Genomic DNA, 25,115 nt, shown 5'->3' with positions numbered 1-25,115 from the left:
CCAGATCTGAAGACTGTGCAAGGATCAACAGTTTTACAGCTTATTTTTTTCTGTTTCATTCATTTCCATTCCTGGACAGCAGGCTGAAGTCCGCTGATACATAGCTGCGGCCTTCCTAGGAAGCATGGGGGTTCCTACCCCCCCCCCCCCCCCACACACACACACCACCACCACCACCACCACCACCACACATTTTGATTATGTTGTGACTGTCTGAAAGTGTGCTTTTGTGTTTCAGGTGTTTTTTCCTGCAAGCCAACTCCGTGCCCTTTAAGGGGCAGAGTCCTCCTCCATCCCTCCCCTCCCTTGTGTAACCCGTTTCTTTATCTACATAAGGGGAGTCCCGTGATGGCTGCATACACACAGTTAACCGTGTTTCTGTTACAGTGTTTTATATGTTGTATGTCTGATCTTGGAAAGGTTGTACTGAAACTACTTTCATTGTACTGGGATGCTGGTTCAGTGACAAATAAACAGTGTTGGGCAAGTTACTTCAAAACTGTAATGCATTATTTATTACTTGTTACCCTCATTTTAAAGTAATTCATTACATTACAATATTACTGATTTTAAAATGTAAGGCATTACACTACTTTTGCATTACTCTAAGTTACTTTCACCAAAACAACTTCAATATGAATCTGGTAATCTGACGCTCAGTGAGCTCATGACATATATGTGGAAAGAGATGTGGTGTCTGAGCTAGGATTGCTGTTAAAACAGTCAGATATAATAACAGTGCTTTATTAAATAAATGCAACAACAATCTGTACTCTCAGCACGCTGCCATCTTATATTAACTGAGCAGGGAGTGAGGTGGTGGGGGCTCCAAGCCTATATTTGCCTTGGTCCCCAAATGCCTTGATACGGCCCTGGATGTGGGACTGACCTCTGGGGTGATCTGATTCTATCACATGTATAAATATTAAATGCTTATATAGTATTGCTTTTCACTGGTAAAAATGTGTATTGGGGATAAATCTACCTACATTTTTCTTTTTTTTCTTGGTTTTATGTGAATAATTTCCTGCCATTTCTCTCTCTAAACTTCCTGCATGCTGCATGTTTTCTCCGTCTTCCAGAAAAACTGTTTCCTAGACTTCCTACTTTCTAACTATCTGCCAAAGGAATCTTCACATGCGCGGCGGTCCAGCAGCAATGAGTTGAAATCACCGGGGCACAGATTATGAACTCAGCTGAGGCAAAGCACGTCCGAAAAGCACAAAATACCAGAGAATATGCGCTGATATGAACGATCGCAAGTGAATTATTTTGTTTTAGTGGAGCGATTTTGTGAATGTTGCAGTGGCCGCGTGCAGGACGCAGCTGAGCCGTTACCGCGGCGTCCTCTCTGCCCGCAAAGCTGAGTCCATAAATGACGTAATATATTCAGATACTGGATCTTTCTTCGGGTTTCCCGCAATTGGAATTTTTAAGGAACACATCTTGATTCTGGGTTTTAAAATGCATTGTAATTACTGTGTTACTGACAATTGTACCAAGTAAATATTACCATTTTCTTTCCCTGTAATGCCTTACATTACCACATTACAGCAAAAAGCAATGCATTACAGTAATTAATTACTTTTGTACTGCATTACTCCCAACACTGCAAATAAAGCTATCCTATTAATTTATTTATTCACACACACACACACACACACACACACACACACACACACACACACACACACACACACACACACACACACACACACACACACACACAGCATTCCCTGGTTTAAACAGTGTCTACATGAAAATAATCAAAGGTGCAAAGTTTTCATTTTGATAAAATATCTTCATGCAAGCATAAATGTGGAAAATGTAACAAGCCCTGAAATGACTAAGCCATATATGAAATACCCAATAAACACACATGTCAGGGTCCAGGGATGTGAGGACCACACACAGAAGTTCTTCCAAAACACCAGTTTATGGTGGATAATAAAGTATCAGATACTTTGTTTAAATATACCAATAGGAAATTAAAATCAGAACACGGAGGAAATAGAAGTAAATCTTTAAAGCAACGACTTTCAATTTTTAACAGATGAGCTCCATATTTGCTTGTGCTTTTAAAAATATGGCAGATGCAACATGAGGAGCACATGACATCAGTGAACTGTTGTGTTTTTAGAGTCTTCACTTAGAAAAGTGTTATTTTTTAAACACCAGCAACACTATTTGCGTGCTGATGACAGGTGTAAATTCAGCAGATTGAGCTGATTTTACTAAATATTCATGTTGAGAGCAGATTAAAGAAGCCAGATTGGTCATATTGGGACACTGACACAAATGCAGCTGCAGATTATAGCAACGTATGAGATGCACCAAACTCCTTTCAACCATTAGTTTATCAGGGGGGAGGTCTTAGATTAGAACAGTGGTTCCCAAACTTATTCAGCCGCGCACCCCCTTCTATGTCCCGACCACGTCGACCCCCCCCCCCCAGCCCCCACATCAGGGCATGGCTAGCTATATATATATATATATATATATATATATATATATATATATATATATATATATATATATATATATATATATATATATCTCAGACGTCAAGCTAAACAGACAGGGTTAAAAAATATGATCGACTTTTTCCCCATCACTTTCATTTTTTAAATGGTAATTAATAAGCATTCGATACCATTACAATTTCCTTTGATTTAATTTTAAATAAATATTTAGAGTGCCCAGGTAGCACATGAACAATGCAATTTAACAGTTTTCTTAAAGTAGGAACGTTTAACCTGTGCGGCCCGAGCGCTCTCCTTCCTTCTGCTCTGCGTAAACCTGAGCTGATCACCTACTTGTGCGTAATCAAATCAAATCAAATCAAAGCTTTATTTATAAAGCGCCTTCCGCAACCTTGTCAGGAAGCCCAAGGCGCTGATCAAATGTCTATAGGGGGAAAGATGAAAAAGCTATAGCCATGAGGTTCACTTTTGCCTCAGACCGACTTATTGCTGTTTTATGGTGTGGCTGAATCTGCGATCCGCTGCCACGCTGACTGGAATAACAAATGCTGCAGTAACATGAGTTGTAGTCAGGTTCATGAGGAGTCACTGGCTGGAGCGGACTCGATTTTAATACATCATTCCAAAATAGAAGCTAATATCTTAATTTGACCTTGAATGAAAAATGTTATAAAACCTCTTAAAAGTTTTTATCACGGAGGAGGCAGCGCTCATTTCTGCCTTCAGTCTGACAGCGCGCCGGAGTTTGCGCAGCGTGCGCGCTTATTGAATCTGTGTGTGTGTGCGCGCGCGCGCGGCACAGCTCCATGAGCCGCTCAAGTCACCGCGTCTCGTTATTGGCGCTATTTAAACCAATGTTGTAAAATTACTTCTGCCCAGCCCAGATGTGCTCACATGTGCACCCGTGAGCCGTGGTTCCGCTGGAACGCGTCTGACCTCTGACAGACGCACTCTGAACTTCAGATCTTCAGCGCGCTGTCAATAGCCTGAATGGGAATCATTTCTTGATTTATTTAGTTACATCCACAATGTTCTGTGTGTGAGGTTTACAATGTCAGAACACCTGCATGAGACAGGTGTTAAATACAATCTGCCATAATGACTCGCCACCTTCAGATTCCTCCAACACCATTAAAAATGATCAAATACGGAACATTTTGGTGTGCGCAGGCCAGAGTGCTGAAGCTCGACGCATTGTTATTGGGAAGCTAGGGCACATGCGGAGGACACTCGCGCAAAAATATACTTGTTTTCAATTACATTTATTGTGCCCACTTACTTTTTCTTTGGCCCACCCACAAATGAGTTTCTACGCTAATGGTGACATCTGACAGACTTCTCTGAGCTCCGCAGCCATTACACTTTTCACCTCGCGCACCCCCTAGCGGCAGCTCGGTGCGCGCACCACACTTTGGGAATCCCTGGATTAGAAGATGGGGGTGTTTAAAAGCAAGTATACCTGATCTCTAGCAAGAAACAAATCACAAAAAAGAACAAAAATAAAAAGGAAAAATGGCTTCACTGACTGTTTAGGTAGATTGTACATGTTAAGTTTTATCAGCTCATGACATTTATTATGAGCTGATTAGATGCATTTTAATCAAATCAACTTATACTTACTTTTCATGTGCACACTATCAAGAATACAAACCAAACAGATAGATGCCCTCTCCTCTCCTACCTATAATTTGTTTACTTAAATGTCAGTTTTACTTCCTCTCCTTGTCCTCTGACTCTCTCACCTTCAGGCTTCTGGAAACAGTAGCACCACTCGTTGTTAGACAGCTTGCCGTCCTTAAACGAGTCACAGGAGTTGAAGAGAGGCTTCATGCACAGCTCATACTTGTCCAAGTAGATCGCATTCAGCTCCGATTGGTCCAGCAGGAGGTCAAAGTTCACGTCAAGCTTGTTAAACATCCAGCCCAGTGAGTCCTTACAAATAGGCAAGATGCTGGTGTCAAAGTCTGGTGCAGGAGACACAAGTAAAAGGGAAAGACACGAGAACGTGTGCAGGTCAGGAACATTTTCCTTTTTGATCAATTTTCAGCAGCGTACTGGGATTAGAGCGAGTGTGAGCGCTGCCACTGGCAGAGCGAGATGTGTTCAGAAATGTTGACATCACGGGGAACACAGAAGGGTCACAGTCAACATCAGCACCAGCTTTCACAAGAACCGAGAGGCGCGAGTGTTCGAGCAGGAAGGGACACACACACACACACACACACACACACACACACACACACACACACACACACACACACACACACACACACACACACACACACACACACACACACACACACACACACACACACACACACACACACACACACACACACACACAGGGGAGCACTCACGTCCAGCGCTGGAGTCAGAGCTGTCAGAAGATCTGAGGTCTCTGTTGGCATCGAGGTGGAGAACTCCAAACCAGTCCTTCAGTCTGGCAGCCAGGCTGTGGAGGTCTGTGTCAGAGCAGCCTGCACATCAACAACGACACACAAACACAAACAATAAGAAGCAGGCGAGCTACCAGTCTGCCGCTGTCTTCGTTGCAGGTCTAAAACTTTCATTTACATTGTGCGGCTTTAGCTTTTCCTCTCAGCTGTTTTTTCTGTTTTTCTTTTTCCTTCTGAGCAAACACAGAACACGGCTCCTGCTATCTTTTGATGGTTACCGTGGCAACCAAACCTGATGCACGCACTTATACAGTGACAGTTTAAAATGTGGATAAAGGCCTTTTAGAAAGTTCACGTCGTTGTGCTCTGAAAAGAAAAACACATGGATCTCATGCAGAGAGACCACTTGACTCTTCCATTGTTTAAACTATAAATCCCAGCAGAGACAAAGCTGTGCCAGTGCCGTTTCACATGTTGATGATTCTTTGTGTAATTATGTCACTACCAGAACATTTGAAAATAACTACTTTCTTCAGCTGAACTGACGGTTTCTCTGCAATTCACGCGGACCTCAGTCTCATTTCTCAGTTTCTTTTTTGTCTTGTGCATGGGATTGACATTTTTTCCCTGATTCGTTTTATTTTCAGAGCGCGATAAACACACCCAGAGAACATTTCTCACAAACCGTGCCAATCCAGACCCTCCAACTTTGACATGCAGAGAAGCTGACACACTCTGCATGTTCAAAAATCACAAAATACTGGTACATGTCGCACTGTGCAAGCGACGTTTAATAGGTGTTGGGCATTATGAGTTCTTGCTGCAGCAGCAAAAGCGTCACAGACATCTGGTAAATATCAGTATTGAATGGAAAGTAAGTCCTGACGTTAACACTCCTATTGTTATATTCAGATGGAGGAAGAGGAAGAAGAAAAAGCAGCAGTCACACCGAACGCCATTTCCAGAAGCATTCTGCTGATGATGTTTGGTGTGGGTCATCTTTGGTCAATAGGGAACTAAATCAGCTGTCGGTGAGCCCAACACACAGATCAATCCTTGATTCCAGCTCACAAAGAGCAAAATCCCACTTAAATTCTCAGCAAGTTGTCAGTATACTTCTATGGCTCATTTGTGGAGTCAGGGAGCTGCACAGTGGCTCAGTGGTTAGCGCTGTTGTTTTGCAGCAATAAGGTTCTGGGTTCAAATCCTGCCCTGGGGTCTTTCTGTGCATGTGTGGGTTCTCTCTGGGTACTCTGGCTTCCTCCCACTGTCCAAAAACATGACTGTCAGGTTGATTGGTTTGTCTAAATTGTGCTTAGGTGTGAGCGTGTGTGTGTGTGCATGGTTTTTTTGTCCTGTGTGTCTCTGTGTTTCCCTGCAAAGGACTGGCAACCTGTCTAGGGCGTACCCCGCCTGTTAGCCCCGAGACTGCTGGAGAGGCACCAACCCCCCGTGACACTGTGTAGATGAGCGGGTACAGAAAATGGATGGATGGACTCAGCCCAATTCAAGACCACAGCTAATCAACATTATAGGTATAATTCAGACAACCTGAGAGATGCTGAACAAAAGTTACATTCACAGCACTAAGAACAGGTAAAAGGTCAGACTGTGTGTTAAATAATTGTCGAGATTAGTCCAAAAGTTAAATGGCTTTAACTCCATCTTTCCTCAGAATAGAATGACTCTAATTATAAACGCTGGTGTGAACGACAGCAGCTGATATGCATTTCCTTTCATTTATTTCAGAATGAAAACTGTTTTTAGTGAAACTCAGAGATGCAAAAATTACATTTCAATGAATCAATCATGTGATCCAAATGACGACTCTTATTGAACGGACACACTCTTGAAGTTCAAAAACTAAAAATATCTCACAAACTATCAGAACTGAAGGCAGAGACATTTTATACAAAATGTCCTGGTGGCACAGAGATACTAAAGAGCACACACACACACACGCACGCACGCACGCACGCACACACACACACACACACACAGTAATAGTCTGAGACTGTGTATGGCTGCTCCTATAAAGCAGCAGCAGCAGCCTGAGGTAACAGATGAGCTGGAGCAGAGGACAGATAGCATTTATCTTGAAGGCGCTCTCTGTGTGACATTACCTCTGGAATTACAAGGTGGGCCTTCTCTCTCTCGCTCTCTTTCTGTGTACGTGTGTGTGTGGGGTGGGTGGGTTATGTGTGTGTGTGTGTGTGTGTGTGTGTGTGTTGTAATCCTTCAGGATCATACAGATAACATTTCAGAATTCATGGTGCTTTTTATTTCCACACTGCAGCTGAGAACACAGAAGCAAAATGAAAGGCTCAACAGATGGGCTTTATCAGTCTCCAACTCAAAAAGAAAATTCTAAAACCAAACATTTATCTCCTCGTTTGTTTCTTTACTGCTCATCTTCTTTTCTGCTCCCATTTACAATGAAACAGTGTGTGTCGTTCTCTCTGCCTTTAAGACCTTAGTTAATGTTGTCTTCTGATGGGTTTTGTTCACTTTCTCTTCTACCTCTTTCATTATTGTCTCAGTCTCTTATCACACCTGGCTCTTAAACCACCTTCTCACTTCTGGACTTAGAAAACCACTCAGACGAATCCCATCCTTTATTCTCACTTTAATTACTTCACATCATTTCCTAACCCTCCTTGAACATCCCTGACAGACAGGTTCTCCTGGACTTTACACATTGTTTCAGGTGTTTTCATACATTAGTGATGCTTTTGTCTGTGATGGGATTAAGTCGGGAAAGAAAAGTCTTGATTTGCAGCCAAGAATCCTCGCTCAAAGAGGCCAAATCTTGATGCCAGCCCCCAGTAACTTTCAGCCTGTATCCAAGCCACCGTATTTCAGTAAAGTAATTGAAAAGGTCTTCACACTCAGCTCAGATCCTGGTTCTCTAGCTGCAAGATCTCTGACTTCTTCCAGTCTAGCTTTGTGAAGCAGTGCTCGACAGGGACTACAGTGGTAAAGGTCTACAATGGCCTCCTAATGGCTACCGATGCAGAAAAATGCTCTGTCATGGTTCTGCTTGACCTCACTGTAGCTTTCAGCACACTAGACCACAACATCTTAATGAACGGCCGAATGTTCTGGCTGGTATCTCTGCTTCTGACTATCGATGAAACAAAACTTTCTCTGTGAAGTTAGAAACCTTCTCCTCAGACACTACTCTCCCCAACCTGTGGGGTCTCACAAGGCTCAGTTCTGGGACCTCTGTTATTTTCCTTCTACATCCACCATCATCCATGTTTCCTGTAAATCTCCTATCACTTGTATGCTGATGACATTCAGCTGTATGTCCTTCAAGTCCCACCAGTTGGACAAACTGGCCACCCTTGTTCTGTGTCTGACAAATATCTGTAATTGCTTGTCAACTTTCTAGTTCTTGATGCCAACAATACAGGACTCTTTAGCATAAACGACGCCACTAAGCTTCGGTTTGGGTGTTTTGTCTTCTGGATGGACCCGTTTCTGTCTGAGGGTGTTGTTGGGTTTAATGTTTACCAGTTTCTCTGAAACTCCTGCCACGTGTGGGGTGATAGTGCTTTTGTGCCTGTTCTTTGCTATTTGCTGCTGTGGATTATTTTCCAAACTTTTTCGTTGATTTCACTAAGGTCCAGTTGGGGTATCTACAGTTTTGTAGAGCTTTCAACCAAACAGAAGCTTAGTGATTTCATCTATGCAATCCAATGCAGTGTGGACTCTTCGGACCTTTACATTGGGGAAACTTAACTACACAAGCGCATGGCCCAACACAGGAGAGCCACCTCTTCAGGTCAAGACTCTGCAGTCCACCTACACCTGAAGGGCAAGGGACTTTTGGAGATTCTGGACAGAGAAGATAGATGGTTTGAGAGAAGAGTAAAGGAAGCCATCTTTATTCAAATGGGACAAACCTACATTAAACAAAGGAGGAGGCCTCAGGTTTCCAGCACCCACAATGAAGCTTTACTCCTAATTCCAAAACAGTTTTGGTCCAGGTCACACCCTCCTGCATTTAAATCAGACAATATTCCCTAACGACTTCAATGACTCATCAGGGGATAAGACGGAGGGGTATTTATTAGGGGTGTAACGGTATGCTAACATCGAATTGTGGTCAGTGTCATTGAAGAGCTCAGTTCAATAAATTTTCAGTATAATTTTATACTTATTTATTTAATATCTGAAACAGCCCCTACAGTGGGCAGATCCAGGTGTCATCACAGGCTGCTGATCTAGCATGATGTCTTGATATATTTCACAGATGCAGCTATGAGTGTCACGCTCCTACAGACAGGTGTTGTGTTTGACTGTTGATGCTCCGTGTTTTCATTTCTGCAGCGAGCCCTAAAAACTCACCTCACACCGCCCAGAGTATCTTCTTTAAAACTCGTATTAAATAACAAGCTTCCTCCGCGCTGTATTTTTTGTTGTGGGATGAAAACTTTACAACAATTGTCTCAGGGGGAAAGTTCGGCAGATGTATTTGTTTACATTTTTGCCATTGCGTGTCTGCACAGTGTGAGAGAAAGGAGGGAGGGGGGACACAACACTCCGTTCAGCGTCTCTACAGGCTCCACAGTAGCAGCGACAGCCAGCTGGTTTGATCCGCTCTGAAAGGCGTTGATCAGAGTTTGCATATCAAATTTTTCATACGGGGATCGGGCACGTGCAGCCATCGTGCATCACTCAATACAGCGTCCGTGCGGAAACTCGCTTAGGAACTTTTATCTGCTGCACTTAAATCATGCAAATAAAAATGTATCGTACATTAGTGGACCAAACTGAACAGGTACAACGCTCCCCAGTGAACTGTTACACCATTAGTATTTATAGGTAGTCTCTGCTTGTTAAGCACCAATAGACAGCTCAGTTTCTAAGTTTGACCCTCCCATATTCCAGTCAGAGTTGACAAATGATAAGCAGATTGTTTTCAAGAAACCAAAGAAGTCCAGTTGCCTTCATTCGAACTCCTTTGGATCAAACAGGCTGTTGTTCCTTTTGCTCTTCAGTCATAACTTATGTATGAAATGTCAGAGTATTCCTTCATTCTGGTTTAAACTTCGACTCACACATCCAATCCATCTCCCGTTCTTGTTTCTTTCCCTTCAGAAACATCTCAGAAATTCGTAAAATGTTTTCTGCTGCAGAACTGGTAAAAAATAATCCATGCCCTTGTCCCATCACATCTGGACTACTATAATGCTCTTTTTACTGGTCTGAACAAATCATCCCTCTCACATCTTCAAGTCATTTAGACTGCAGCAGCCAGACTCTTAACAAAATCTAACAAACGGACTCACAAAACCCCGATTCTACACACTCTATGCTGACTCCCTGTAGACCTAGAGCTCTGAACGGCCCAGCACCCGACTAGCTTTCTCAGCTTGTATCCCCACATACTGCCTCACGCAACCTTCGTTCCTAATTCCCAAAACATGCTTGATTTTCCGAATGCTAGACTGAAAAGGGGGACAAGGCCTTGAGGCCCTGGCTCCCCGACAATGGAACAGCCTGCCACCCAAATGCCGCCTCTTGGACTCTGCAGAAGTTTTCAAAAAACATTAGAAAACCTAACTGTTCAACCAGGCCTTCTCTGTTTAAATTATGTGTTAAACCTTTAGCTTTGTTCACTCTTACATTTTTACTATTACGTTTATTTTGTCACATTCTCTCAATGCCTCGTCTACCGTGATATGTTTTCTTTAAGTGCAATGCTCCATCCAGTATTTCTTATGTTGCACAGCTCTTTATGATATCCTTATCTGTAAAGGCACTCTATAAATATATTTAACTTACTTTATATTTGACTTATTTTTAATCTTTAAATGAAATGGTTATTTATACAGACTAAATTTCTAAAGAGGTGTAAGGCTGAAACACTCCACTACGCTCTTGTGTGATACTCAAACGCCAAGAGCCAGAACTGATCTGAAGCACAAGAGGCTCAACTGGAGTGTGAAACTCTGACCAGTTCACCATGGCAACCAGCAACCAGTAATGAGTCAGCCTCCTGTGTTATGGTTCACACCCAAAGGTGATAGAAAGAAAAGTTCAGACTTTGTTAGCTTGAAGTAAATGTTGGGTCTCTTGACTTCTGCTTTCTGACCTTTATAATTTCAACAGCTATCACAAAGGCGGGGGGAGGAAACCGGAGCTACCTGAAACATTTTCTTAAAAGTTTTAACATCAAGTTCAAGTAACAGGTAGATGTAACCATCCATCCATCCATCCATCCATTGTTCTGCACCCGCTTTGTCCACGTAGGGTCGGGGGGGGGGGGGGGGGGGGGGGGGGCTGGTGCCTGGTGCCTATCTCCAGTGGCCAATGGGCAATCAGGCGGGGTACACCCTGGACAGAGAGCCAGTCCATCGCAGGACAACACAGAGACACACAGGACAAGCAATCATGCACACACACACTCACACCTAAGCACGATTTAGACAAACCAATTAACCTAACAGTCATGTTTTTGGACTGTGGGAAGAAGCCGGAGTACCCGGAGAGAACCCACGCATGCACAGGGAGAACATGCAAACTCCATGCAGAAAGATCCCAGGCCGGGAATCGAACCCAGAACCTTATTGCTGCAAGGCAACAGCTCTAGTATTGAAATATCAAGTTTTATAATCCAAACTATTCAGACTTTGCCAACCGTGACACGTAAGGTCAGGGAGGTGTTTGGTTGGGTTAGATTCACATTGTCAATGAAATAACGGCTGTTTGTACCGTTATTGTGTTAAATTTCAATGTTGATAATAAAAGAAAGGTAAGAGGGCGGCTGCGTTGCTCAGTCAAAGAAATCCCATAACATGTCAAATTACGATTATTAAGGTTCGATAAAATGTCTCAGTTGTTCTTGAGTCTTTTTCTTTTCTTTTTTTTTTTGTTTATTTGCAAACTCAGGTCAGTTAATCCTCACAGAAAACAAACCTTTCTGTTTAAAGTAATTATTTTCATTTATGACATTCATAGTTATAAAGAACATTTTGCATCCTGTAAGATTACAACAAATCATTAACCAATACTTGATTAATGATCATGTATTTGTAGGAAGCAAATTTTTAAGCAGAAATTTAAATCCAAAAAATACAAGTTTTGAATATTTAAGTTTTTCGTGTTGAGTTCATTTTTCAAAATGAATGCACATGTAGGGGTGTAATGGAACACAGGTCATTGTGCTTAGGTTTTGGGATTGCATTAGTGTGAGATCAGTAAAACAGGAAAAGCTAAATGCTATTTAATTCCACAGGAGGAATAATAAACTTAAATAAATAAACTTTGTTACAGCAGGAGGGACAAGCTTACACGCAGCATTCATCTTGTAACTCTCAGCATGACTTCTCCTGAACTCGACACTACACCTCTATATAAATGTTAGCTGCCATCTAGTGTTAAGTTCAGGAAACAACATTTACACTGTTCCATGTTCATTTACACTAAATCAACAACACATATACTAATATTTACACATCCCAACAAAATGCCACAAAGGTTACCTTTATAATGAGACCAAAGTAACCAAATAGACCTTGTGGTTACAGAAATATACTCATTAAAGTGTGGTTATGTCATCTGTGCCTCACTGACATTATGTTTGATGAAAAAAAAAATGTTTTTTTTTGGGTGCAAATTGTCTTGAACAAATAAAATGTGATCAATCAAGAGTAATTAATTACAAAGAAGAAGAAAAAGAAGAAAAGATCATTTCTATAGCGCCTCTCAAGATAAAAATCACGAGGCGCTTCACAAAAACAAAAAATGTTAAAATACAAAAAATAATTTAGAAAATGATTAGAGACATATTTAAAATTAGCAAAAAACATACAATTGTGATTAAAAATGTAAAGAAAGAGAGAGAGTGAATAGGAAAGAGGGAAATCAGTGGATCCCATAGTTTTATGGTTCATGGTTTAAAAAAATGTTAAGAAAGAGAGAGAGTGAATAGGAAAGAGGGAAATCAGTGGATCCTGAGGAAGGTGGAATAGGTGGGGAGAGCAGAATAAAGAGAGAGTGGTGAAGAAGGTCATACAAAAGCCAGCTTGAACAAGTGAGTCTTCAGCTGCTTTTTAAAGGAGACCACTGAGTCCACTGATCTCAGGCTCAGGGGGAGAGAGTTCCAGAGTCTGGGGGGCCACAGCAGCAAATGATCTGTCACCTTTGGTCTTTAGCCTGGTGCTGCACAACTAGGCTTTGATCACTGGACCTCAGGAACCTGCTGGGGGTGTAGGGACTAAGAAGATCACCAATGTAAGATGGTGCTTGTCCATGTAAGGCCCTATAGACCAGAACCAGGATCTTGAAATGGACCCTGAAGTTGACTGGCAGCCAATAAAGCTGGAGGAGAAGCGGGGTGATGTGGGTGTGTTTGGAGGACTTGGTCAGAAGCCGAGCCAAAGTCTCTTGACTAATTAGATACATTTTTTAATTGAGTCCCACTAAAAATCATATTTCATGAGATCATTTTTGAAAGGGTACGTTCAACAATTTGGTCATGATAGCAATCAGAAGATCGAAGCCACACATGACAAGACACACGAGCGTTCCAGAGCAAATACTAACGCATCCTTTCTCAGCTTTGCCTTTGATGTTTCTTCAGCAGAAAGCAATTGTGATGAAGCAGATTAGATCTGCAACGGCAGATTAAAAAATGCATATTTTATGATGCCGTTTACTCAGTGTCACATCCAAAGTACACTTGTTGCTGTTTAGCACAAATACACACCGGTCTTTTTACATGAACAGATGCTGATGTCTCATTAAACGGTGACTCAGCAAAACGTTCCTAAATAAAAAAAAGTCTCATCTAAATTGAGGCCAGTGAAGATCTGGAAATAAATCTGTCCTACAATCATAAGCGGACGCCAGACCTGGAAATCCTCAAAAGACTCTTTTATCATCAAAAGTAATTATCAAAGTTTGTCATATAGAAAAAAGAGGAGCGGTTCTAATTCGAAATAGAAGGAATGTGGGTGGTGATCACCTTGAGACTTCAGAGGCCTGGAATGATAAGATCAAGATGAAAGGTATATGCAGAGAGAGAGAGAGAGAGGTGGGGAGATGGGAGGCAGTGATAGAGGATGACACTTCTTAGCAAGGTAACAGAGGGAGAAAGAAATGAACTGCAAAAGTCAGGTAGGAGACACGGAGAGGATAGAAGGTCAGATTCATTAAAAAGATACAAGAGTTTGTCTGATTTTTTTTTCTCCCTGATCCCAAAGCTTTCACTCCCCAGAACAATCTCCCTGACAGTGAGTTAAGGTTAGTCCAGATAATGATCAGTAATAGACTTTGCTCAGACAGCGAGTCAGGTAGAGATAAATACAAAGATAGAAGCAGGAAGAAAGAACAAGTTGAAGTGACCCAGCGTTAAAAAAATCCTCACTTTCACTTCCAACTCAGATTTTATTAGTCAACAAATATTAGCTAAATGAACCTTGAAAACACCAAAATGAGCTGCATTGATTCAACTCAGCTTATTCCTATAGAAAATAATCAAAGGTGGCTCAGAAAAGAAATGTGTCCAGTTCGTATTAAAGGACATAAAATCCAACTTTTCTATGGGTGACCATGGCCAACCCTTGGGGCGCCCTTGAATAGAATAAACCTAAAGCAGAACCAGGACCCTGTTAGAGGCTATCATTAGGTAGAAGAGATACCGATAAATAAATATTGTTTATAAATAATGTTTGCTTTAATTGGTATGTTATTCCAATTAAAGCTATATATAAGTTATACCAATTATTGCTGTTTTAAGACCAGAAATACTTAGTAAAAATCCAAGCCAGCAGCTCTGATCAGAACTAATCTCTGTTTTTTCAAACTGAGGTTGTTCAAAGAGCTGCATGCAACAGGTGAAAGCCTGCTTAAAAAATATCAACATCCCTCTAGAGACAATATTCCTGTGTAGCGTACCCAAAGGTCAAGTATTTCATCAAAAATGACCATAAATTAACTTTTAATTTGCAGACACATACATCCCATCTGTCCAAACAAGAAGCACTGCACAAGGTCAACGGATGTCGAGACTACGAGAACCCAAAGAGTCGTAGCTCCCTTTGAATTCAGCTTTCACCGGCCATGAGATGCAACCAGAGCCTGCAGGTTAAATGTCTGTCTGAGGTGTTGGGTGGCTCTTAAAAGAGCTGTTGTGTCTGAAATCACTTGCAAACGTTGCAGAGAGGTTTTGACCCAGAGGTCAAAAGAGAGGATGGTCTCAAAATGCTTGTTCACCCGACTGGCCTTATCGAGTGAACGGCGAAGACTGGGTAGACCAGGAAGTGTTCTCGCTTTTATGAACTTTTCTCTCTGTTCCCTCCCTCTGCTCTCTGTTTCAAGTTACCCGAGTTCTGTTTTGAGTGTGTGAGCAATTAAATCTGTTAACATGAGTCCAAATAAAATTTTTATTTTCAATTTCTAGATAGTTTAGATTTGCTTTTGTTTTAACAAATTTTATAAACTGATTTAATTTTCTATTTTCTATTTCATTTTTGTGATACTGATGCATTAATTCCATTGTGGTACATTCACATACAGGGTTTGATCATTAACTCTGATGACAAGACCTTGTTCTTGTTTGGAGGCCAGACAGATGGGATGCTTGTGTCTGTAAATTGAAAGTTAATTTCTGGTCATTTTTGATGAAATACTTGACTTTTGGGTACGCTACACCTCTATGCCTGCATGTAGTGATGAATAAAATGTTTCAGCTGTGTTTTCTAACCAAAGTAATAACAGACATGTGTTGCTGCTGCGTTTAATAAATCATCTCACTGCTGCTGCCTTTAAACCTCCATGTGTTACAGATGTTACTGTAATTGTTACTGACACTGATAGAATTTATTAAAGGCGTGGAGCACCTGGAAAAATGATGGGAACCCATTTTCTTCCCAATTATTATCAGTCACTCTGAGTTTTTCATGCAGACTGAACATGAAAACAGTCTCCTACACCTATCTCCTGTATTAGTTTCTGATAAAAAATAGATGGTGAAACTCCAGGATGTGAAAATCCTGACAGATCTACGTCACACTGTCACGAACATTCATGGACTCACCCATCTTGACTCACAAAGGGGAAGGCTTTTGTTGATTTAGCATCCAGGAAACAGCAGAGAACGCCTCACCTAGTAGAAGCTAATGTTAGCATTAACAGCCTCACCACACAGCAGAACTCCTCCAAGCTTGTGTTATTTGTGGAGATAAAACATCAATGTTGCAAGTCCGTAGAGTTGCATTGTTTTTATACAATCTGAGGCGAGATGTTCAAATGTCAGTAAGACTCTAAATCCTGCTGTCTGACGCTCAGCTGTGATGTGGCTCACTTCTAGTTCCTGGAAATGGTGCACCAGCGTTTTTGCCCCGAGTACAAGTTACAAGGCGTTCATTTCTACTAGAGACCACTGCAACTGTATTGATTAAAAGAGTGTTCCACACCTTTAAAGACTTCTGCCTGACTGAGACACTTGTGTGATGTTCTTTCATTTATGAAGAAAAACACAGAAACAGCAGGTCTGAACAAATCAAGCTGAAAACCTTTCCTGAAATTTGACTAAATGCCTGTAAAATACTCGTGTCGAGGTGTCGCACCACAACTTTTCGTACTCCAACTGAAACATGACTCTGTTGTTGCTAGGACTCGGATCTTTTTCAGCCCAACAGCAATGCTTTGCTCTGTTGTGGAGATCACTGATCATGAACATCTAGGCCAGTGGTTCCCAAACTTATTTAGCTGCGCACCCCCTTCTATGTCCCGACCATGTCGACGCACCCCCCAGCCCCCACATCAGGGCATGGATATATATATATATATATATATATATATATATATATATATATATATATATATATATATATATATATATATATATATATATCAGGCGTCAAGCTAAACAGACAGGGTTAAAAAAATATGATCGACCTTTTTCCCCATCACTTTCATCTTTTAAATAGTAATTAAAAAGCATTCGATCCCATTACAATTTCCTTTGATTAAATTTTAAATAAATATTTAGAGTACCCAGGTAGCACATCAAAAATGCAATTTAACGGTTTTCTTAAAGTAGGAACGTTTAACCTGTGCGGCCAGAGCGCTCTCCTTCCTTCTGCGTAAACCTGAACTTGCCACCTACTTGTGCGTAAACAAATGTCTATAGGGGAAAAGATGGAAAAGATATTTTGCCTCAGACCAACTTATTGCTGTTTTATGGTGTGGCTGAATCTGCGATCCGCTGCCACGCTGACTGGAATAACAAATGCTGCAGTAACATGAGTTGTAGTCAGGTTCATGAGGAGTCACTGGCTGGAGCGGACCTGACTTTAACACGTCATCCCAAAATAGAAACTAATACCTTAATTTGACCTTGAATGAAAAATGTTATAAAACCTCTTAAAAGTTTTTATCACGGAGGAGGCAGCGCTCATTTCTGCCTTCAGTCTGACAGCGCGCCGGAGTTTGCGCAGCGTGCGCGCTTATTGAATCTGTGTGTGTGTGTGTGTGCGCGCGCGCGGCACAGCTCCATGAGCCGCTCAAGTCACCGCGTTTCGTTATTGGCGCTATTTAAACCAGTGTTGTAAAATTACTTCTGCCCAGCCCAGATGTGCTCACATGTGCACCCGTGAGCCGTGGTTCCGCTGGAACGCGTCTGACCTCTGACAGACGCACTCTGAACTTCAGATCTTCAGCGCGCTGTCAATAGCCTGAATGGGAATCATTTCTTGTTTTATTTTGTTACATCCACAATGTTCTGTGTGTGAGGTTTACAATGTCAGAACACCTGCGTGAGACAGGTGTTAATTACAATCTGCCAGAATGACTCATCACCTTCAGATTCCTCCAACACCATTAAAAATGATCAAATACGGAACATAACGGCGTGCGCAGGCCAGAGTGCTGAAGCTCGGCGCATTGTTATTATGAAGCTAGGGCACATGTGGAGGACGCGCGCGCAAAAATTTACTTGTTTTCAATTACATTTATTGTGCCCACTTACTTTTTCTTTGGCCCACCCACAAATGAGTTTCTACACTAATGGTGACATCTGACAGACTTCTCTGAGTTCCGCAGCCATTACACTTTTCACCTCGCGCACCCACACTTTGGGAATCCCTGATCTAGGCCATTGGACAGAACCCAGCAACATTAGTCTGAATGAGAGTCAAAAACAAGAAGCAGCTAATACACTGATGATGTTTGTGTTCGAAACCAAAACTCAAAGATGTGTTGTGCTTTCTGATACATTTATTTCCCACAGCCCCAGGTTCTGACCCTGAATGCGACCCCTGGCAGTGAGTGACAGGTGTTGTGTCACATCACGGTGAGGCGCTTTAAATGATTTAGTTCTTCCTACGACTTCTGCAGGCTGAGAAGTAAGTTTCCCTGCACAAGTGGTGCAAGCAGACGTGCTTTGGTTCTGTCACTGCAACTTCCTCTGCATAATTTATAAGTCGCTCTGTTGCAGCAATTTAATTTGTGGTCGAGTTAACTAAACGGTTTCTGTCCAGAGGAAGAGATGGGAGTACGCACAATGTTTAATGTTAGAAACAGAAAGTGATAAGGTAAAAATAAAATAAAACGTTCTACTTGAACTTCTCACACATGTGAGCTTTTGGAGAGAATCTGAGAGTTGGCATGTGTTAGGAGAGGATAGGAAGAGTGGAGGCAGAAAGCAAGAGAGCACAGTCTGTCCTCCTGTTTGCTCCCTGTGGAGCTGGAAGACAGAACTGCCAGCAAAAATCTAATTTAGTTAGTGGATCCGTCCCGATCGGGCTCTTCCAGCCCTCTTTGTTAAGTGTTCACAGCCTTTGTTCCACAGAAGATAACACTAAATAAAGTTTTGTTCATTAAAAAAAAATCTCACTGACTATAATCAGCACCGACACAAAGTTTTACACATTCTCAGTGGCCGAGTGGTTTGGTGCCAGCTGGAGTCAGTGTTAGATGTGAGAAAGTGTTGCTGTTCAGTGTCACCGTGTCGCTACCGTGGCGGAGATGACAGATCACGTTACATCCCGGGAAAACAGCTGCGCAGGATTTACCTCAAGCTAATTAACAAATGCACTTTCCTGTCCTCCATGTTTGGAGTATATATATATATTTACCTAAAATTCTTTTCTTCAGACCTCATTTTGTCCACTAAATGATGAAGAAACACAAAAAACTGATGAAAGAGGTGCAAAATAAAGATTAAAATAAAATAAATAAAAGGAAATGTTGGGGGCATGTGGCTGACACATTTCCACAAAGGCTGCATGGTATAAATTATTAGTGTGGTGAAAAAAAAAGGACTCAAAATTATAATAATCCAGGTTTGGAGCTCTGCAATGTGAGATGAAAACAATATTTACCCAGCACTCCAAACAAATTGCATACTGCAGCAGGTACTTCACTGCTAAAACTGTATCATTTAAAGTGAAGGCAGCGAGAAAAGGGATAGAGAGATCCACCAATAAAAGCTGTTTGAGTTCCCGACCGGTGTTCATCCTGAACTCTTCAGCTTTAAAACAGCTACATGAGCAAATCACTCTTTTGAGAAGAAAAAATAAACTGTCAGGTGAAAAGCTTCACATCACATTAGTTCTTTTAAACATAAAAATGTCTATCTTAACAGCATCCTTCATCCATTTTGTTCCGGTACAACACAAACTTAATGAAGACGTGGGTGGGATGAATGGTTCCCTTACTTCTAATTTAGTCTCAACACCTTTAATTGCCTTCTGCTACAAACTGGGTAAACCACCTCCTCCACGTTACTCTCTGGGACCTGGCTTCAACTATGAGAACTCACATGTTTAACCAGAAGTCTAGATCCACACGTGTTCTGATCCAGTAAAAGCGTAGACTCCCAGTGGCAGGTTGAGGTTCACATAAGATTTGTTTCACCTCTGGAGGTAGAGACACCTTCAAAATGACCTTGATGACAAATGGTAACCTAGTGATTAACCATAATCTGTTGAACCAGGAAGTTATAAGATTTAAATACAAAAAACAAACAAAAACTCAATACAGGATGTCCAGAATATGTTGAAAAATCCATCATCTGGTGTCACTGTGCATTCAGTGGACCAAAAGGTGAAGGTGCAGGAAAGACCTGGATAGGACATCACTGTGATGGTTCTAAGTGATGTGAGAAGGACTTCCACGACAACCTCCCTTGGACCAGAATCAGCCCAAATCTGGAGGTCCTGGAGACTTCAGTAAATGATGTCTATAAGACGCTGATAAAAGACGTCATCTGCCATCACAGTCTGCACCTTCAGTGGACTGAAAAATGAAGGTGCAGAAATGACCTAGCAAAGATGTCACTACGACGTGTCATTGAGCAGTGAACAACAATATTTTTATATAGTTTCTCGCACTTGTTTTAGACACGCCCATGGCGTTCAAAAAAATACTCAACCCAACCCATACTGATGTCCAAGTGAGGTCATAGTTAGACGTCCAAATAATGGACCTGGTTTGCATGTTCATCATACGTCAACTCGATTCAAGTTCAATTCAAGTTTATTTATATAGCGCCAAATCACGACAAGAGTCGTCTCAAGGCATTTCACATAGTAAACATTCCAGTACAGGTCAGTTCATTAAGTGAATCGGTAAAAAGTTTCCTTTATAACGAACCCAGCAAATAGCATGAAGTCAATCATACTGAGCAAACATTTAGCGACAGTGGAGAGGAAAACTCCCTTTCAACAGGAAGAAACCTCCAGAGGATCCTGGCTCAGTATAAGCAGCCATCCTCCACGACTCACTGGGGATCGAGAAGACAGAGCACACACACACACACACACACACACACACACACACACACACACACACACACACACACACACACACACACACACACACACACACACACACACACACACACACACACACACACACACACACACACACACACACTACATATATACCAAGTAATGTGTCTATGGTTACATTGTGATTTCTTAGTAAATATTCTATTTAGTGAGAGATAAACTTTATTGTATTTATCCTAGTGAATCTATAATTAAACAGGTAAACTAGTAGTAGCACATTCAATGCCAAATAAAGTAAAATGTTATTATCAGGAGAGGGAGAATGTTTAAGTGTTTAGCAACAGTGTTCAAGCCGATGGCCCCCTCCATGAGACTATCACAGCTCAGCAGAACATCAGTGTAGCTTCTTCTGGGGAGAAAAACACTTTCAGAAAAAAATGCAGCTAAAGAGCAAATTGTAGAAGAAAGTAGTAGAGTGTGGACATTGGTCATTTTGTCTTTCAGCAGTCTAAGCCTATAGCAGCATAACTACAGAGACAACCTAGACTTGGTCTAGACTGACAAACCCAATATAGACTTCATCTGCACGTCCGTGCAACGTTGATTGTTTAGTGGGCACCTGACCAAGGTCAAATCCCCCACTTTAAAGGCATACTACGCAACATTTTCATAATTTAAAGTAATTTTCTTGAGCCAGGTGCTAAAATGACTCTGTACACGAAATGTCACTCAGAACCCATCACCCTCTGTGGCCAGAATACTGCATTTGGAACTTCAGAGTGATGGTCCTGTCTGTTAAACTTAGAAAAAAAATGGAGCTGACTGACGCTGCAGACTGCTTCCAGCAAGTTTCCTGCATGTTTAAGATCATGGACACAGTTGATTTGTTTGATTTAGTTATGAATCACTCCTGTAGAAACTTAGCAAGGCTGGGAGACGTTTCTGGTGTTAGATTAAAGTGTTAAAAAGACCAACGCACAGTGAGGAGATATGTTTTGCTTTTGATTCTTCTAAATGGACACTAAGGGGTGGTAAAAGCAAGCAAAACAGCCAAGTGTGCCTTTAATGGTAGCTGGACTCAAGTGTACAAAAATAAACGTGCTCTTTTCTGATGGCACACATCTAGATCCGGCGTGGGCAGTTTTGCTGTAAACTAGCACCAAACAAACAAACTGATATTGAATGAGTCAAATGAGTTTGATAAAAAGGGGTACGGATGAAGAAATAGGAGGATGAGTGGCAGAAGAAAAGAGGGATGGGAATGAGGTAGGGATGGACAAATGAGAGAGAGGTTATGATGTTGAGAACAGGAGATAAGTAATGCTGAAAAAGAGAGCCAAAAAAATAAGATTTTCATGTAATTAGAGTTGGCATGGCTCTGCTCTTGAATTTTAATTTGTGAACTATTTTTTATTTGAAAACAAATTTATAATTAATCTGTTCCTTGTGGAAAACAAAAGTTGAACAATTAGTGGTTGCTTTAAGCCAATTTATCACATTTTATTTGCCCACTTGTACATTTTTGAGAAGTTGTATCATGTTTTCTGTATGTCTTCTGCCCTCTGGAGGACAGTCTGAGTATTGCAGCTAGAAAGTGCCACTTTTATTTCTGCTCACTGTTGTTGACATATTACAAAATAATACATACTTATATAATTGTTGCAGTAACATCAGCTCAACAAGAGTTACAGTATAAACTGAATTTCAGATTTCAGATCTTGTCATTGTAAAATCTGAAAATGAAATATCAAATCACAAAGCTTAACATAAGGTTTTATGTACAAAACTGAAAATAACCTCTCTTTCCCAGATTGAGTAGGTTTGACCTCAGATGAAATAACATTGGACATCCTAGTTTGCACGTACGCTAGAAATATGAACCCTCAAATGAAGTTTGTTCCACTTTGGTACAGTAGGTGGCGACATGAGCCCTTTCATGATGGCGTTCTTTTTGTTAGCTTATCTACCTTATGGGTGTGTCCGAATCCACGGGAAGGGTGCTTGTAAGGGCGCATTTTGAGGTTGATGACATCACAGCGCAGCAACGAGTACTGTGCAAATTCCAAGAATACTCATTCTCGCGTCCTCAAATGCGCCCTCGCTCTGCCCACATTTCGAGGACTAGTCTGTTGTATCCTCCCAGAACAATGCTATCCCAGCATGCTTTGCGATCCAGCTGTGGACATTCAACAGGAAGAGAAAATGGGGGAGAGCTACGAAGTTTTAAACGTATGTTTGTTTAAAAACTAGTGGTAGAAAACTAAAAAGCTTAAAGAGGTTCTGTTTATAGACATTTTTCATTTGTATATTAGTTTTTTAAAGGGGCATTATGGAAGTTTGACAGCCAAAACATGTATAGAAATAATAAATTTCTTCTTCATACATTCTCCTGTAATGCCCTGGTCCTGTAGAATGAGCCCTGGCATTTTTTACTGTGATTGTCTCTCCAGGCCTGTAAAATCAAAAATAAGATCATGCTCGGGTCGAGCAGGCAGGCTTCCCCAGGGTCTTCCAGAGGCAGCGTAATGCGCGATGACGTCATGCGCGTTCACGCATATCCCCGCAGCGTTTGTTTACTAGCTATAGTTTAGCGGCAGAGCGAGAGGTGGTTTTGGTAGCATGGATTCAGCAAAGAACGAGAGCTGTTTCAAGCACCAGCGGAACTCCAGCTCAGACCCCAAACAAGACAAAGACACCAAGAGGAGTGTATTCCAGCGCAGGAAAACGGGCAAAACTCGAGTGTGATCGCCGAAGGCAACGAACGAGGATAAATATCGGTCCGGCATTTGAGAAGTGGAAAATGCTGGGAGAGTCTCTCGGTATGAAAACAGACCCGCAGCTGGCATCATTTTTGCTGGAAAGGTAAGAAATTACCTTTCCAGCACGTGTGGGGAAAGGGCTGTGGATGCTGTCAAAGCAAGCTGGGGGGTTTCCGTATATCATAACGTTTATAGGCTGCTTGTCTAGCGTCTACACATCAGAGTACCTATTTCCAGACTATAGAGCGCACCTCAATATAAGCTGCACCAGCAAAAAAAAAGAAAGGGTTTTTTACACATGCCGCACCTAAATACAAGCCGCTGCGCAGCAGCCACATGCATGCGCTGTGCGCCGGAATTATTTTATTATTACAATAGGGCCAACGTTTATGCATACTTAGTGTACTAGTATTTTTTCCTCCATCAAACATAATTTATTCATATATCGGTATTATGTGGCTTCCTCACTCAACTCACTTTGCTATGCATGCACCTATCACAACCTGGAAAATATGCAGTCCAAACTGATTTGGTCTAAATATATTATATTACAATTATTACCTATGTCGAAGTCATGCCGGCAAACCTGTAAATTACACCAATACGGGACTGACTCAGCTGTTGTTTTTGTTCAGGAGTGTGCACATACAGCATGCGCACCTCGTGCACGAGCCTACTATTGAAGCTGCAGTTACACTTTTGGCCTGAGGAGGCAATCACGAGCATTAAATTTCAAAACTCCTTGAAGTCCCTTTAAATCACATTTTAGACAGAAATCAGCCAGAACGAGCTTGTATCACGAGTCCCATAGTTTTTCCCGTTTGTGTGTGTGTGTGTGTGTGTGTGTGTGTGTGTGTGTGTGTGTGTGTGTGTGTGTGTGTGTATGTGTGTGTAGCAAATTAAACTTGTTTTCGGGACAACAGAGCGTTTTTATGAAGCTTAGAGGTTAAGAGTGAAGCTGTCTACACATGAGTACAGTAGTTCTTCTGTGTTCTGCTGTGAACAGTAGTTTCACATTCAGACAGTTGACATTTTAAAGAACAATTAAAATCGTGTTTGTGTTTCTTTAGCATATTAAGCTTCTTATTATTTGTTTTAAGGACACCAGAGCAAAGAAGCATTTTTATTAAGCTTAGAGGTGAAGAGTGAAGCTGCTTACACATCATGAGAACAGTAGTTCAGTGTTCTGCTGTGAAAAGTAGTTTTACATTCTGGGATTTACAGCTGACATGTTTTAATGAAGTAAAAATTGTTTGTGTGAAGAATATAATTTTTATCTTCTCATGTGGATAAATGTAAAAATGTGTTTATTGCCTTTTTGTCACATGTGGTCTCTGATTTTCTCGTAGGACAGCAGGTGTCCAGGGTCAGGAGAGGCTTTACCTGGTGGTCCTCCTGGGAGAGAAGCCTTCTACTGTTATCATGTTAATGTTATTTAGCTGTTTGATATTTGAACACATTTATTAAAACAAATACTAACTGATAACTCGTTCTGGTCATTGATTTTATCACCAATTTTATTATTACAGATGTTTTTGAAGATGTTACATGAACAGAAAATGAAAAGATGGTAAGGAGACAAGATTATTTATAAAACGTTACACTTATTTACAGATCAAAACCAGTATGGAACAGTTATGTACTGTTAAAGCAGGATTAACCTGATTGACTCTTCCAGGATCATTTATTTAAACTGAGTGAGCAGGAAGTCTTTAACAGTGCAGCTGG

At 41.3% G+C, this 25,115-nt stretch overlaps 1 protein-coding gene across 1 annotated transcript in view; it reads right to left on the bottom strand.

Moving 5' to 3' along the window:
- Nucleotides 1–25,115, bottom strand: part of spock1 (SPARC (osteonectin), cwcv and kazal like domains proteoglycan 1) — a 202,576-nt gene that overhangs the window by 6,375 nt on the left and 171,086 nt on the right. Inside the window, exons 10-11 of the mRNA XM_054739040.2 lie at nt 4,841–4,960; nt 4,226–4,447 (exon numbers count right to left, since the gene is read on the bottom strand). Of these exons, the coding sequence (XP_054595015.2) occupies nt 4,226–4,447; nt 4,841–4,960 (342 nt within the window). The remainder of the gene's footprint in view (nt 1–4,225; nt 4,448–4,840; nt 4,961–25,115) is intronic.

This window comes from Nothobranchius furzeri, chromosome 1 (genome assembly GCF_043380555.1).
Source record: "Nothobranchius furzeri strain GRZ-AD chromosome 1, NfurGRZ-RIMD1, whole genome shotgun sequence".
Taxonomy (NCBI): Eukaryota; Metazoa; Chordata; class Actinopteri; order Cyprinodontiformes; family Nothobranchiidae; genus Nothobranchius; species Nothobranchius furzeri.
Note: the sequence above shows the minus strand (reverse complement) of the source record. Positions and strands in the feature narration are given on the sequence as shown.